At 40.5% G+C, this 11,957-nt stretch overlaps 2 protein-coding genes across 5 annotated transcripts; both read left to right on the top strand.

Annotated features, from left to right (window-relative positions):
• Window positions 1-8: 8 nt before the first annotated feature.
• LOC136444585 (diphthine methyl ester synthase-like) lies at window positions 9-3,730 on the top strand. 2 transcript variants are annotated; one of them, XM_066442210.1, is made up of 8 exons: window positions 9-224; window positions 574-634; window positions 905-980; window positions 1,276-1,384; window positions 1,635-1,755; window positions 2,003-2,042; window positions 2,192-2,298; window positions 2,877-3,730. In XM_066442210.1, the coding sequence occupies exons 1-8, from the start codon at window positions 90-92 to the stop codon at window positions 3,095-3,097; spliced, it is 870 nt and encodes a 289-aa protein (XP_066298307.1). In that variant the 5' UTR covers window positions 9-89; the 3' UTR covers window positions 3,098-3,730. The 2 variants fall into 2 exon arrangements, with proteins under 2 accessions (XP_066298307.1, XP_066298308.1); XM_066442211.1 differs by having other exon boundaries at window positions 11-224; window positions 917-980.
• A 548-nt stretch (window positions 3,731-4,278) lies between these two features.
• On the top strand, window positions 4,279-11,632 carry LOC136444580 (cytochrome P450 2U1-like). 3 transcript variants are annotated; one of them, XM_066442205.1, is made up of 6 exons: window positions 4,279-4,422; window positions 5,693-6,022; window positions 6,588-6,759; window positions 8,768-8,917; window positions 9,498-10,301; window positions 10,816-11,632. In XM_066442205.1, exons 2-6 carry the CDS (start codon window positions 5,849-5,851, stop codon window positions 10,992-10,994), a joined length of 1,479 nt encoding a protein of 492 aa, XP_066298302.1. In that variant the 5' UTR covers window positions 4,279-4,422; window positions 5,693-5,848; the 3' UTR covers window positions 10,995-11,632. The 3 variants fall into 3 exon arrangements, with proteins under 3 accessions (XP_066298302.1, XP_066298301.1, XP_066298300.1); XM_066442204.1 differs by lacking the exon at window positions 4,279-4,422 and adding an exon at window positions 4,442-5,375; XM_066442203.1 differs by lacking the exon at window positions 4,279-4,422 and having other exon boundaries at window positions 4,442-6,022.
• The last annotated feature ends 325 nt before the right edge of the window (window positions 11,633-11,957 follow it).

Here is an 11,957-nt window from a genome sequence, read left to right as displayed (position 1 = left end):
CTATTTTGGCCAGATATTCACCTTTGACCCACAGATTTGTCGTCTGACACACACGTGAACTGAATCTGGAACGAGGTTTTTAGTAAAAAATGTTGTATCTTGTTGGACTCGGGCTTGGCGATGCGGAGGACATCACCGTGAAGGGTCTGGAGGTTGTGAGAAGGGCGAAGAGAGTGTTTCTGGAGGCTTACACGTCCATTCTCACCTGTGGAAAGGACGCCTTGGTGAGTAGAAGGGGGAGGGGGGCGCTTCATGCAGACTGATAAAATTCATTTTCTCCAAGTTTCTCCACTTATATCTGAATCCTGGCAACTAACGTTATAATGTTACACATCCGCTACTTTATACACACCGCAAATGATAATTTTTTTTTTCTTTTCTGTGAAGCGTAAAGAATGATGACAAAATTATGTGACACCAAGGAGGTTTAATCAACCTCCTTGGTGACACTTATGGAGATCTAAATAAAATAAACAAACAAAAGTTAAAACATTGCAACATGTGAATGACTTAAACTACATGTATTAAAAAGATAACGCTAGTTGACGTTAATTTTAACATCTGAATCCTCAGGAGGAATTTTACGGCAGAGAAGTTATTCTTGCTGACAGAGATATGGTGGAACAAGAATCAGGTAAAGTCTCTTTTTGTGGTGATTTTGTCTTCAGCAAAAAAGTTCATCTTATGTATTGTTGTTGTTAACACAACATATGATCACTATAAACTATCATAATTATAAAGACATTGTGATCCATAATATTCTCTATAGACTCACTTCGTTGTGCCTTCTGGTTTCTTCCGTGTATTTAGAGCAATAGAAGAACAAAAGTGTAGTCTAGTACTAGCGTGTCTAAAAAAAACGCAATATGCATTAAACAAGTGTACTGTTGTTTCAACGTTTGAGCTTTTTCTACAGATGCGATATTTAAAGATGCCAAGGAGGAAGAAATTGCGTTCTTAGTGGTGGGAGATCCCTTTGGGTAAGGATAGACTCTTAAGAAACTGTTACTGCTTGCTTTGCGAACTTAAGGTTTCAATGTATAGGTTGTTCCAGTATTCAGTCAATTATTACATGTAACGTTATTGTTTACATTTCTTGTAAGAGCAAAATGTGTAGGTTTGTGAAATCAACATAATGTTAATTTAGTTGGATACTTCTCTATCATACTGCCAGCTGATTATATTGTATATATACAAAATCATTGGAGGCTGATATATATATAATAGGAAAGTTTATAAGACTAAGACAACACTATTCCCCCCCCATCTGTGCAGTGCAACGACCCACAGTGATCTAGTGCTGCGTGCAATAGAACTGGACATTCCATATAAGGTCATCCACAATGCCTCCATCATGAATGCTGTTGGGTGCTGTGGACTCCAGGTATGGCCTTTGTAGCTTACTACATTTTCTTTTTCTTCATAATGGTATGTACATGTAACATCATGATCTTTTTATGAACCATACTACAGTATTATTGACCACTTTTGATCAGGTGCTCATCAAAATATAGATAAGTCAAACTCAAGAGATTACTATTCAATATCAAACGTCAGCAGATGAGATTTAACGTTACTGGTTGTTTTAAAAGAATCTCCAACATCCTGATACAATTGTGTGCTTCCTCCCACAGCTGTATAACTTTGGTGAGACTGTGTCTGTGGTCTTCTGGACAGACGACTGGAAACCTGACAGCTACTATGACAAGATAGCAGCCAACAGGGAGAAGGGATGGCACACTCTCTGTTTATTGGGTAATAAGCAATCTGTGTACGTTTAATAAAGTTGAGTCGAGTTTATTCAGATCCACAAATATACAAAAAAATGGCAGCTACTCTTCCTGTGGTCCATATCAACAAACATATGTCTTTTTTGGTAGAAAGTTTATGTAAAGTTTTTTTGCTAGTTTGAAAATTTTATGGTTGAAGTTTGTAGATTTCTATCATAAAATACAAAATGATTTTAAAGATGAACATCTTTGTCTAATATCATCTTTTTCAGATATCAAAGTCAAGGAACAGTCTATAGAAAATCTTATGAAGTAAGTATTAGATTTTACAGTGACTGTGCTGATACTAGTATGGTCCTCTATTTCGCTTGGTATTTTTGCTGTGATTATGAAATTGGGCTTTCTTTACAAGTCTGTACTCTGATGCAAAAGCAGTCACTTTGATTCGTCTTATTTCACAGGGGAAGGAAAATCTTTGAGCCTCCAAGATACATGATGGTGAAGCAAGCAGCGGAACAGTTTCTGGAGATAGTGCAGAAGAAGAGGGAACAAGGGGCAGACAAACTGGGTGAGCTTTAGTTTTTTTCTGTTCTGCAAAAGAGAAAGAACTGAAAGATGACGATGAAGACAAAGTTATGAACTATGGTTTGAACAATATCATGATCACGGATGTGTATGAAAAGCTTTACTAAATCTGTTACAGGTTCAGTATTTTTGCTGTTGATAAATCATATTTGTCAGTCATGGTGATTACAAACAATTTCAATCTACTATGATGTATGAATAGTTTTGATGGTTACATGCTTTTTACCTACTTTTTTTTTGCAGTGTTATGAACAAAGGAATGGTAGAGAAGGCAGTATTTTGTTGTTTGTGTAGTTTGACATTACATGGTGATACGGACTAGTTACTCTCCAAGCAGAGGTTAGACTCCGGCTTGTTTTGGACATCTTTTTAGGCATTTTTATCGAGCTTACTATTTTCTCAGGTTTCCTTTTTTACTGGTTGACAGAAGAAAGCCCAGTAAAAACGCCTATAAAGACGTCTAAATCAAGCCGGAGTCTAACCTCTGCTTGGAGAGTAACTAAATGCCAAGTTATCCAAAATCTTCTGTAAATGTAATCCATTTCTTTTCCTTTCCCACAGCCATTGAAGAAGACACCATCTGTGTTGGACTGGCTAGGATTGGGACCGACACACAACAGATAGCGGCGGGCACACTGTCACAACTAGCTGAGACAGACATGGGAGGGCCACTTCACTCTCTAGTCATCCCCGGGCACATGCATCCCCTGGAGATTGACATGCTCAGGCACTTCGCTATTGATAGGGAGAATTTTGACAGAAGTGTACATGTGGAAGAATAAACTGTATTCATGTACTGTAGTAAAAGTATACTGTAATTCTTGTTTCTTTCACTGTACTAGTAGTAACTTAAATCGTCTTGTATTCATGTATTGTAGTATACTGTAAGTCTTGTTTCTTTAACTGTAATTTTATGTTCACTGTTTTCATGGTCACCTCTGTACCGTGAACTTATTATCACCATGAAAAAAAAAACTGTTGTTAATATTTATAATTCCTTCACACATCCATTCTGTAAATCACTTGCCGCCACCGTGAAGTTAAAGTTCAGTGAAAATGTCCATTTTCCTTACACCGTGAAATTTTGCTACCGTGAAGATAGAGTGAATTACAGTATTGTGTGATTGTTGTGAGGGTATGTTATTAGGGAAATTAATATATATGATTATCACTAATTCAGACTTCTGCAATGACTAGAAATCAAAAGTAATGTGTATCATATAAAATAGTACTGTTCATATTCAAATCAATCATTGATATCTTAACCCTCGTACATATGTATATACCACTGAAGTAATATTCTTATGATCCTTGTGTATTATGTCCATTGTATTTGTATCCAGAGAGCCTAAAAAACAGGTCAAGAGACCTAAGTGTGTCCGCTGGTGAAATAAATAAATGAAATATATAGATCAGTTTATTTGTACTGAACTTGTAGATTTCTGGTCAATATCCAATACAAACTACCATACACAGTGTAATGGGTGTAGTTTTGATGCATTCCGCCATAGGGCGTCGCTGCATACATGCCTAACCATCTGTGGGGATATGAATGGGGGATCTGAGTAGCCTGACGTGATAGCCAGCCCAGGTAGACAGGCATGGTAGACAGCCCAGCCTTTTCCGTAGACCCGATCACCTGACAAGAGGTTGAAGACAGCCTTCTTTCTGTTTGCCCTTTGACCTTACAACATACTGTAAATGCAGGAATGTTCACGGTGGTTTTATGTTCGCAGTTTTCGTGGTGAACTCTTTACCACGAACTTAAAACCACCGCGAAAAGCCGTTCTATCGTGTGACTGTAGTGCCTGACTATTGTTTCAAACGCAAACCCAAAACAACTGCGAACACTCCATCTTCTCCCTACTGCAAAATTAAATCCCCTCAAACATTTCTGCATGTACAGTATTGACCTAAATGTATTACAATCACAACAGAATTGGCAGAGTGGGATCAGGTGTAGAGCCAAATTCTTGAACTACCAAATACGTGAGAGGTCAGCTACTGCACATGAGCACCACACTTATGGGGGGATTCCAGTATACGTGAGAGGAGCACCTGTGTGGAGTTAGGGCTGGGGTCGATGGGGGCAGGGCAAGATTAACAGGTAGGATTATGGTTAAGATTAGGGCTATGGTTAGGGAAGGGGTTTGGGGCAAGAGTTATGGTTAGACTTAGGCTTGAAAATTGCCCGGTCCATGGATGTTTTGCACTTAAGAGAGGGCCTGCATGCCCTTTTTTGTAAGGCGTAATTCAGCCTTTCTCGTCTTCGTAATCCGTAGGCAGTCGTCTTAAATCAACGTAATTCGTAATCAGTACATAACACGTAATTGGTCCCTTTCTTTCTACGTAAAACGTAACAGTTACCTTTATGCAACGTAAAGCGTAATCCATAAATTGCTAGTTAAGCATAGGCTGATATTAAAATGGTCCAATACACAAGTGAGCGCCTCTCATTACCATGTCTGCGTGTCACTCTCTTCAGAGGTGACTCACAATAAACTCCAGAGCGACCAGACAGGTTCTGCTTCATTTCATGCAAGACTAATACCGTGGCGGATCATCGATGAGATATCTCTAACATTGTTGTCCGATTTGTGCCTCACAGGTGGGAATACATTTACCGTACAAGACATGGTACAATGAGGCCGTACTTCCTTTAAATACAAATGTACGTTGGAGTGTAGTTGGGAGAACCTCAACGTATGTGATAGCATAGGTCTCTTGTCACATTATTAATTTCTAAAGAACATAATATCCCACAATCAAAGATCTTCATTCATAAGCAAGCTGTGGTGTTTATCGGGATCAAATGTGGCCTCCCATGTCAGGTGTGAAAGTTCGTAGTTCAATAGGGCCTCTTCATTATAAGTAAAAAAACAGGTTAGACTCCATTTGATACAGATGTCATTGTGTGTGACCTCACGCTAGTCTAGACTTCGTCATTATCACTCATGCGTTCCATGCAAAGAACTAGATTAATAAGGTGCTAATTTCAAGTCATCTCCAAGATGCTAAATACCACCAGCTTTGACGCAAGCTAAGAGTTCAGCTGCTCAGGTGTGTGAGTTTTGACTCAGAATTTAGAGTAGGGCGTAGAGAGGCTGACTGAATTTAGCGTCATATGTAGCTCCGGAATTTAGCGTCGAGCGTTCTCGAGACGCCCCCATGTAGGCCCCTCTCATCAAAGTAGGTATTCAACATAACATCAATAGTTTTGACGCAGAACTAGATAGTTGAATCTTGTGTAAAGTCTTGAAGCCTGTTGGGAAGTCTCATGATTTAACATAATTTGTAATCAGCTCTGAGAATTTAACGTAATTCGTAATCGGCGGCGAAAATGTTGCGTAATTCGTAATCACTACTCCCCCATGCAGGCCCTCTTAAGAGTACTCTCACGTATACTGGGATCCCCCCAAAAGTGTGCTCAGATGCAGTAGCGGACCTATCACGTATTTGGCAAGCTCTGAATTTGGCTTGACACCAGACCTCCTGAAGACCAGCCGAAATCTCCAACCCAGAAAAGCAGCACCATGTCTGTTTTGAAGCTGATTGCTACAGCGATACATGACTACACTAACTTTACCACAGTTTTCCTGGCTGTGTTTGTGTTTATGCTCACCTACACGTTGTTTAGGAGGCCTGGTAACCTACCGCCTGGACCACGCTCATGGCCTCTCATTGGAAACCTGCCCATCCTGAGTCATGTGAGCTTAGTAATATGTATTTCTTAATTAGGTCTCAGCCACTCTTCTGTGTTATCTTAAAGGCAACTAAAGCAATAGTAGGGCCAAAAATATGGAAAGAAAAAACTAGTGAAATCTTTATGGTAGTGACATTTACTAAACACTGTTTAGCACATTTGTGTAACAACTTCATACTTTGAGCAGTTTAAAACCGTGCAAAATCATGCCATACGATGATCCCCATAGTTTTGTGAGCCTACAAAAACCCTGGCGACAATTTTCAGTGAGTTCTCACATTACTTCGAAGTCCACATGGATGTCGCGTTACATTGTGATAATCTTGTTTGAACTAATCATTGTATAGAAATGACTGAATATATTGACTTTCAAAATCCAATTTTTGGGGCCCTAATATTGCCAGGGTTTCCTTTAACATTAGGTGTTTTGTAAATTGTACAATACCACATAGTAAGTCCAGAATACAGTATTGTTGACAACATGCCGACTGAATTCCTTACTAACTTTCTTTCACACAAGATATTCAACAAATTCCAAAATAAAGTTGAATTTTTTCACTTGCTTCCAGGACGCTGCACACGTGCAATTTACAGAGTTGAGCAAGAAGTATGGAGACGTCTTCACTATCTACTATGGACCCAAACTAGTGGTGGTTCTCAATGGCTTCGAGACCATCAAGGAAGCTCTGATCAAAAAGGGCAAGGACTTTTCAGACCGACAGAGGACCAATAATTCTCTGGGTACCTTCAAACATTATTTATTTATTCAGATTTACCACATTTGTTGAAGGATTGACATAACAGGTGACTATCACCTTTTCATGATGTCAACCCAGACCAGACTGTAAGGTTTGGACCATCGCATGCCCCTACTCTTTTTCAAAAAATGTGGTGGGTTCTTTGCGCCGGGTGTGGCTCTCCCCAAACACGGGACCTCCATTTAACGTCCTATCCGAGGGACATCCCTAACCGAAGCTAGGTACACATTTACTCCTGATCGAACTCGGGTTCACTTGTTTGACAGCCAAATGTTCTAGCCATTACGCCACACGAAGCCACATTAGTCTTGCATACTGTAATTTCGTAAGGACTTAATTTTGTAGTAGGAGGGGAAAGGGGTTTTTTGCTTTTAAGTTTGCAGCTGGAACAATTCACAGCCATACTAAATACACTTTACAAATTGAGAATGCGTATTTGTGGTGTCAAGATTTTTGGCAGTTGAGATGGTTGGACAGAGTACTAAGTGCATGTCCTCCTGTATTTGCCTGTTCGGGTCAGTGCAATTTTTTGGACAGACTTAGTAACACTTTGACAATCAAGAAATTGGACACCCATGCAAGTATTGCAATTTTTTGGGCAAAGGAACAGATTGTTTTTCCATGAAAATATCATATCAAAAGTATGTCAATTTGTCAGGAAAGGCATGTATAATTCCCTTAATACCCTAATCTTCCATTAGTAAATAAAGCAGAAAGAAGGTACCGGTAGCTTTATTAAAAAAAAAATCCTGGGGCCTAACATATTTTGTCATATATCTGCGTGGTGTTCTGTCCTATCTACATTCCCACCTTTGTTTTCTTTGCCCAAATCTTGCAACAGTATACTGTAAATGCAGAATTGCGGGGATTTGATTTCGCAATATGGAGAAAATGGGATGTTCGCCGTGGTTGCAAGTTCACATTTCAAACAATAGTAGCGCTACAGTCACACAATGGAACGGCTTTTCGCAGTGGTTTCAAGTTCTCGGTAAAGAGTTCACCTCGAAAAACGCGAACATAAAACCACTGTGAACGTTTCTGCATTTACAGTATCATATCCTTTAAATGTCCTTATATAATTTCAAAGGGATCAGGTGACGAGAGTTTCTCACAGATATTTGACCTTTGACGCTTTTGACCTGTGACAGGGCAGCAGGGTACTTTGATAATACTAGCCTCTACCAGGCTTTGCGGATGGCTCGAAAAATAGAAGAAATTGACCAAATAGAGTGAATGGTATATGCTAGGGGAGTCGGCTGGCCAATAGGGTCAAATCTGTGGTTCGCCTATTGGACCCTATTGGCTTCCAGACTCCTAGCATACTATTCACTCTGGTCGATTTCTACTATTTTTCCAGCGATCTTCACAACCTGGTAGAGGCTAGGTCATTTCTAGTATTTGCAATAAATTTTGAGTGGCTGACTTTATTCTGGAGAGAGTCGTTTTAGGCATTCTTAACTGACCCCCCGTCAGGTTTATTACATGGAAGAAAATATTTAAGATACAGAATTCTTAACGAAAGGCAGGAAATCACATTTCAAAGGGTAAGAAAATCCAAAATGTAGCATTTCAAATCACACATACTTCAAGCCAAAATGTGATTGTGATTGTGACAGGCTTGAGTTAGTGACGCCCCCTGTCCTTGTCATATACAGGCTTGAGTTAGTGACGCCCCCTGTCCCTGTTTAAGGTACTGCGTTGTCTGCGGATTTGGATCGCCTCCCGAACACCCCTAGAAAACCAGTCGAAGTCCAGGACCTGATCTAGCACTTTCACACTGTCCCAGTCTATCTTGTGTTTCTGCTTGGCGACATGTTCCACCACAGGCGACGACACATAGCTGGGTCTCTTGTGTTCCTGTAGACGGGTGCGTAGTGGTCTCTCCGACTCCCCTACGTATGTTGCAGGACAGTCTGCACAAGGGATGTGGTAAACTGTTCCACTGCGTTCCAACATCTTAATCTTGTCCTTTTTTGCATGTGTTTTTGCAGGTGTTGCATTTGCTCCGTATGGTCCATTCTGGAGGGAACAGCGGAAGTTCACCATGGCGGGTCTGCGTGACTTCGGCTTTGGGAAGAGGAGCTTGGAGGGCAGAATTCTGGAGGAGGCTGAAGCTCTAAGGATGGAGATTATAAAGACTGGTGAATATCCAATACAGCAGTAAAGTATCGTTAGTAGTCAAGTGGTTAGCGATCTTGCCTCTGGAACTAGAAGCCACGAGTTCGATCCCGACTGTGTCACTCACCCGACATACACAATACCGGAAAGGACGTTAAGCTGTTGTCCACTGTTCAGTGTGCTTGTTGAAACAGCTTAGGGGAATTTACCCAGTACAACCTGTAAATACTGTATATAGCATTTGTCTTCTCTGTCACGACCAGTGGAAGAATAGCTCTTCATTGAGCTAAATTGGATCTAGATCACTTTCCTTAATCCTGTTTTTCCTTTTTAAAGTCATTGTCCGTGCAGTAGCTGGGGAAAGGAGGTTTTCGCAGTGTTTTAATGAAGTTCGTGATTTGATCTAAAAATCCGAGTTAGGGAAAATCAGCCACCTTAGTGAGTTTTCCAAAATGAAAGACAATAGTAGACAAGGTAGTAGGAGGGCAAAAAAGTTTGCGGCGGTTTTAAGTTTGCTGCGAAGAGCTTACCACGAAAACCACGAACATAAACCACTGCGGATGTTTGTGCATTTAGAGTATTCTTCTTTTCGTTCTCTACCAGATCGCAAGCCCTTCAACATCTTCCCCCTGTTGAGAAGTGCTGTGACCAACGTCATCTGCTCCATCGTGTTCGGTGCACGGCACAAATCCGAAGACGCCGCCTTCAAAACGTTCCTAGAGGACATTAATACCAGGTTTCGAACCCCGAATGCCATCAACCGATTCTACCATGTACTGCGTCACCTCCCAGTACTGGCCATTGGACGATCTGCACAGGCCCTACACGAGGCTGTTGAAAGGATGCGGCAGTTTGTAAAAACAAAGGTTGACGAACACCAAAGAGACTTTGAATCAGACAATATCCGAGACTTCGTGGACCTCTACATCCAAGAGATGAGGAGCGGAAACAAAGAGAACTTTACAGACCAACAACTAGTGTATGTCGTTGTTGATCTGTTATTGGCTGGGACCGACACCACATCCCAGAGTCTGTATTGGATCCTTCTCTACATGATCATATACCCCGAGACGCAAGAACGAGCCGGGGAGGAAATCTACCGCACGTTTGGGGACAGCGCTCCGCCCACAATGGCAAGGCGTAAGGAGGTCCCATTCACAGAGGCGGTCATTTCTGAGGTACAGCGGATCAACGGCGTGGCTCCGCTGACCATTCCTCGCAGTACTTCAAACGATACCGTGCTGCACGGATATGACATTCCAAGAGGAACCATGGTACACGTCAACCTGTGGTCAGTCCTGACAGACCCCAACCTCTGGGAAAACCCAGACCAGTTCAAACCGGAACGTTTCCTAGACAACCAGGGACAGTACATGAAGAAAGATGCCTTCATACCTTTCTCAATCGGTAAATCATTTGCTGTTACAAACTTAAAGCCTACATCGTATGTAAAATAGTTCCTCAATGTATAATCATCATTTTGTCAAGAATTTGGTTCCAAACATTGTGGCTTGTTTCCTGTTGCTACAAAATGCAGCTGAACTTGTTCTAAACCTCTTTTTTAAACTTTTAACTATTATGCTGAAACAAAGAGGTGAATAGAACAGTCTTCTGGCTCCCAGGAATTGAACCCGGGCCCGGCAGCACACAGCCCACGCTCGCTAACCACTAGGCTAAAAGGTCCGGACCAGTTCGACTAGTCAGTAGCGCTTGAACCCCTCTGTTACACTACTCCCCCTTTTCTTTTTAAGATTCGTCCTCGAATCTCCGAGTTTGATATCCCTGTGCAGCACATTTTGCCCTCACACACAGGGTCGGTGTGGGAATCGTTGAAACAAAGAGGCGACTAGAACCGTTTTGGCTTCCAGGGATCGAACCCAGGCCCGCCATTCACTTACGTGTCTTTGTTCTCATCCTTTAGGTCAGCGATTTTGCCTCGGCACTCAGTTGGCCAGGATGGAACTGTTCATGTTCACCACCTATCTGCTGCAGCACTTCACCTTCAAACTGCCAGAGGGCGCAGCTGCACCATCAACTGTCGGGAAGCTTGGCCTGTCCAATGGGGCCAGGCCTTATGAGCTGTGTGCCATTCCAAAGTAGGAATTTGGGCTTAAAGCCTGAAGACCTTGCTAGCTAGCTTTGGATATCATCATATAATACTGTAAATGCATTTAATTTTGCATGGTTTTTATTTCGCGCTAAGGTAAAAATGGAGTGTTCACGTTGGTTTTAAGTTCACCGCAGCGCTGTAGTCACATACTGCTACAGTATTGGACAAGAATGTTTGCGGTGGCTTTAAGTTCACAGTGAAACATTTGCCGGGAAAACCGCAAACATAAAACCACCGCAAACATTTCTGCATTTACCATAGTTATTCTCTTTACAGTGAGTTAGATCACATTAACTCATAACGTTATAACTCATAAACATCATATAAACAAAAAGTTCAGAAACTTGATTCCTGTCAATCAAACCTACGTAAATAGATTGATCTTTAATGAATAGCATTATGTGTTAAATCACTGGAAAGCTTATAAATTTTCTCTTAAATTGATACCCCATTTGTTTATTATTTATTCATTTGTTATTATTTATCTATTTAACTCATTTGTCGGCTATGGTGTTTGACCATGGCAAATTTGGAATCATAGTATTAGTAATACGTAAGCATTTTCATGACATACAGCACAATACAACTGATATTAAAGTAATAAAGAAAAAAATGATTGGTCCCTTAAGTTTTGCAGTATCAATCATATTACTTTGTATCATATTGTAATTATGTTATTCATATTATATCATATTTCAGGCACATGGCCCACATCATATTGACATCAAAAAGAAATCATAATTAATAAATGCAACCATAGTTTATTTCATTATCTAAAGGGGCCATTATTATTATTCATATTATCTATTATCATTTGGGGCCATTGTCTATATTATTTCATATTATCTGATATTATTCATTTAATATTATTTCATATAGATCTATAACATATATAAAATACATGCACAGTAATGGTGGAACTACAAGATGTATAAGTTATCATATAATTAGTA

Source organism: Branchiostoma lanceolatum, chromosome 11 (assembly GCF_035083965.1).
Source record: "Branchiostoma lanceolatum isolate klBraLanc5 chromosome 11, klBraLanc5.hap2, whole genome shotgun sequence".
NCBI lineage: Eukaryota > Metazoa > Chordata > Leptocardii > Amphioxiformes > Branchiostomatidae > Branchiostoma > Branchiostoma lanceolatum.
This window is presented reverse-complemented; position numbering and strand designations above follow the sequence as displayed.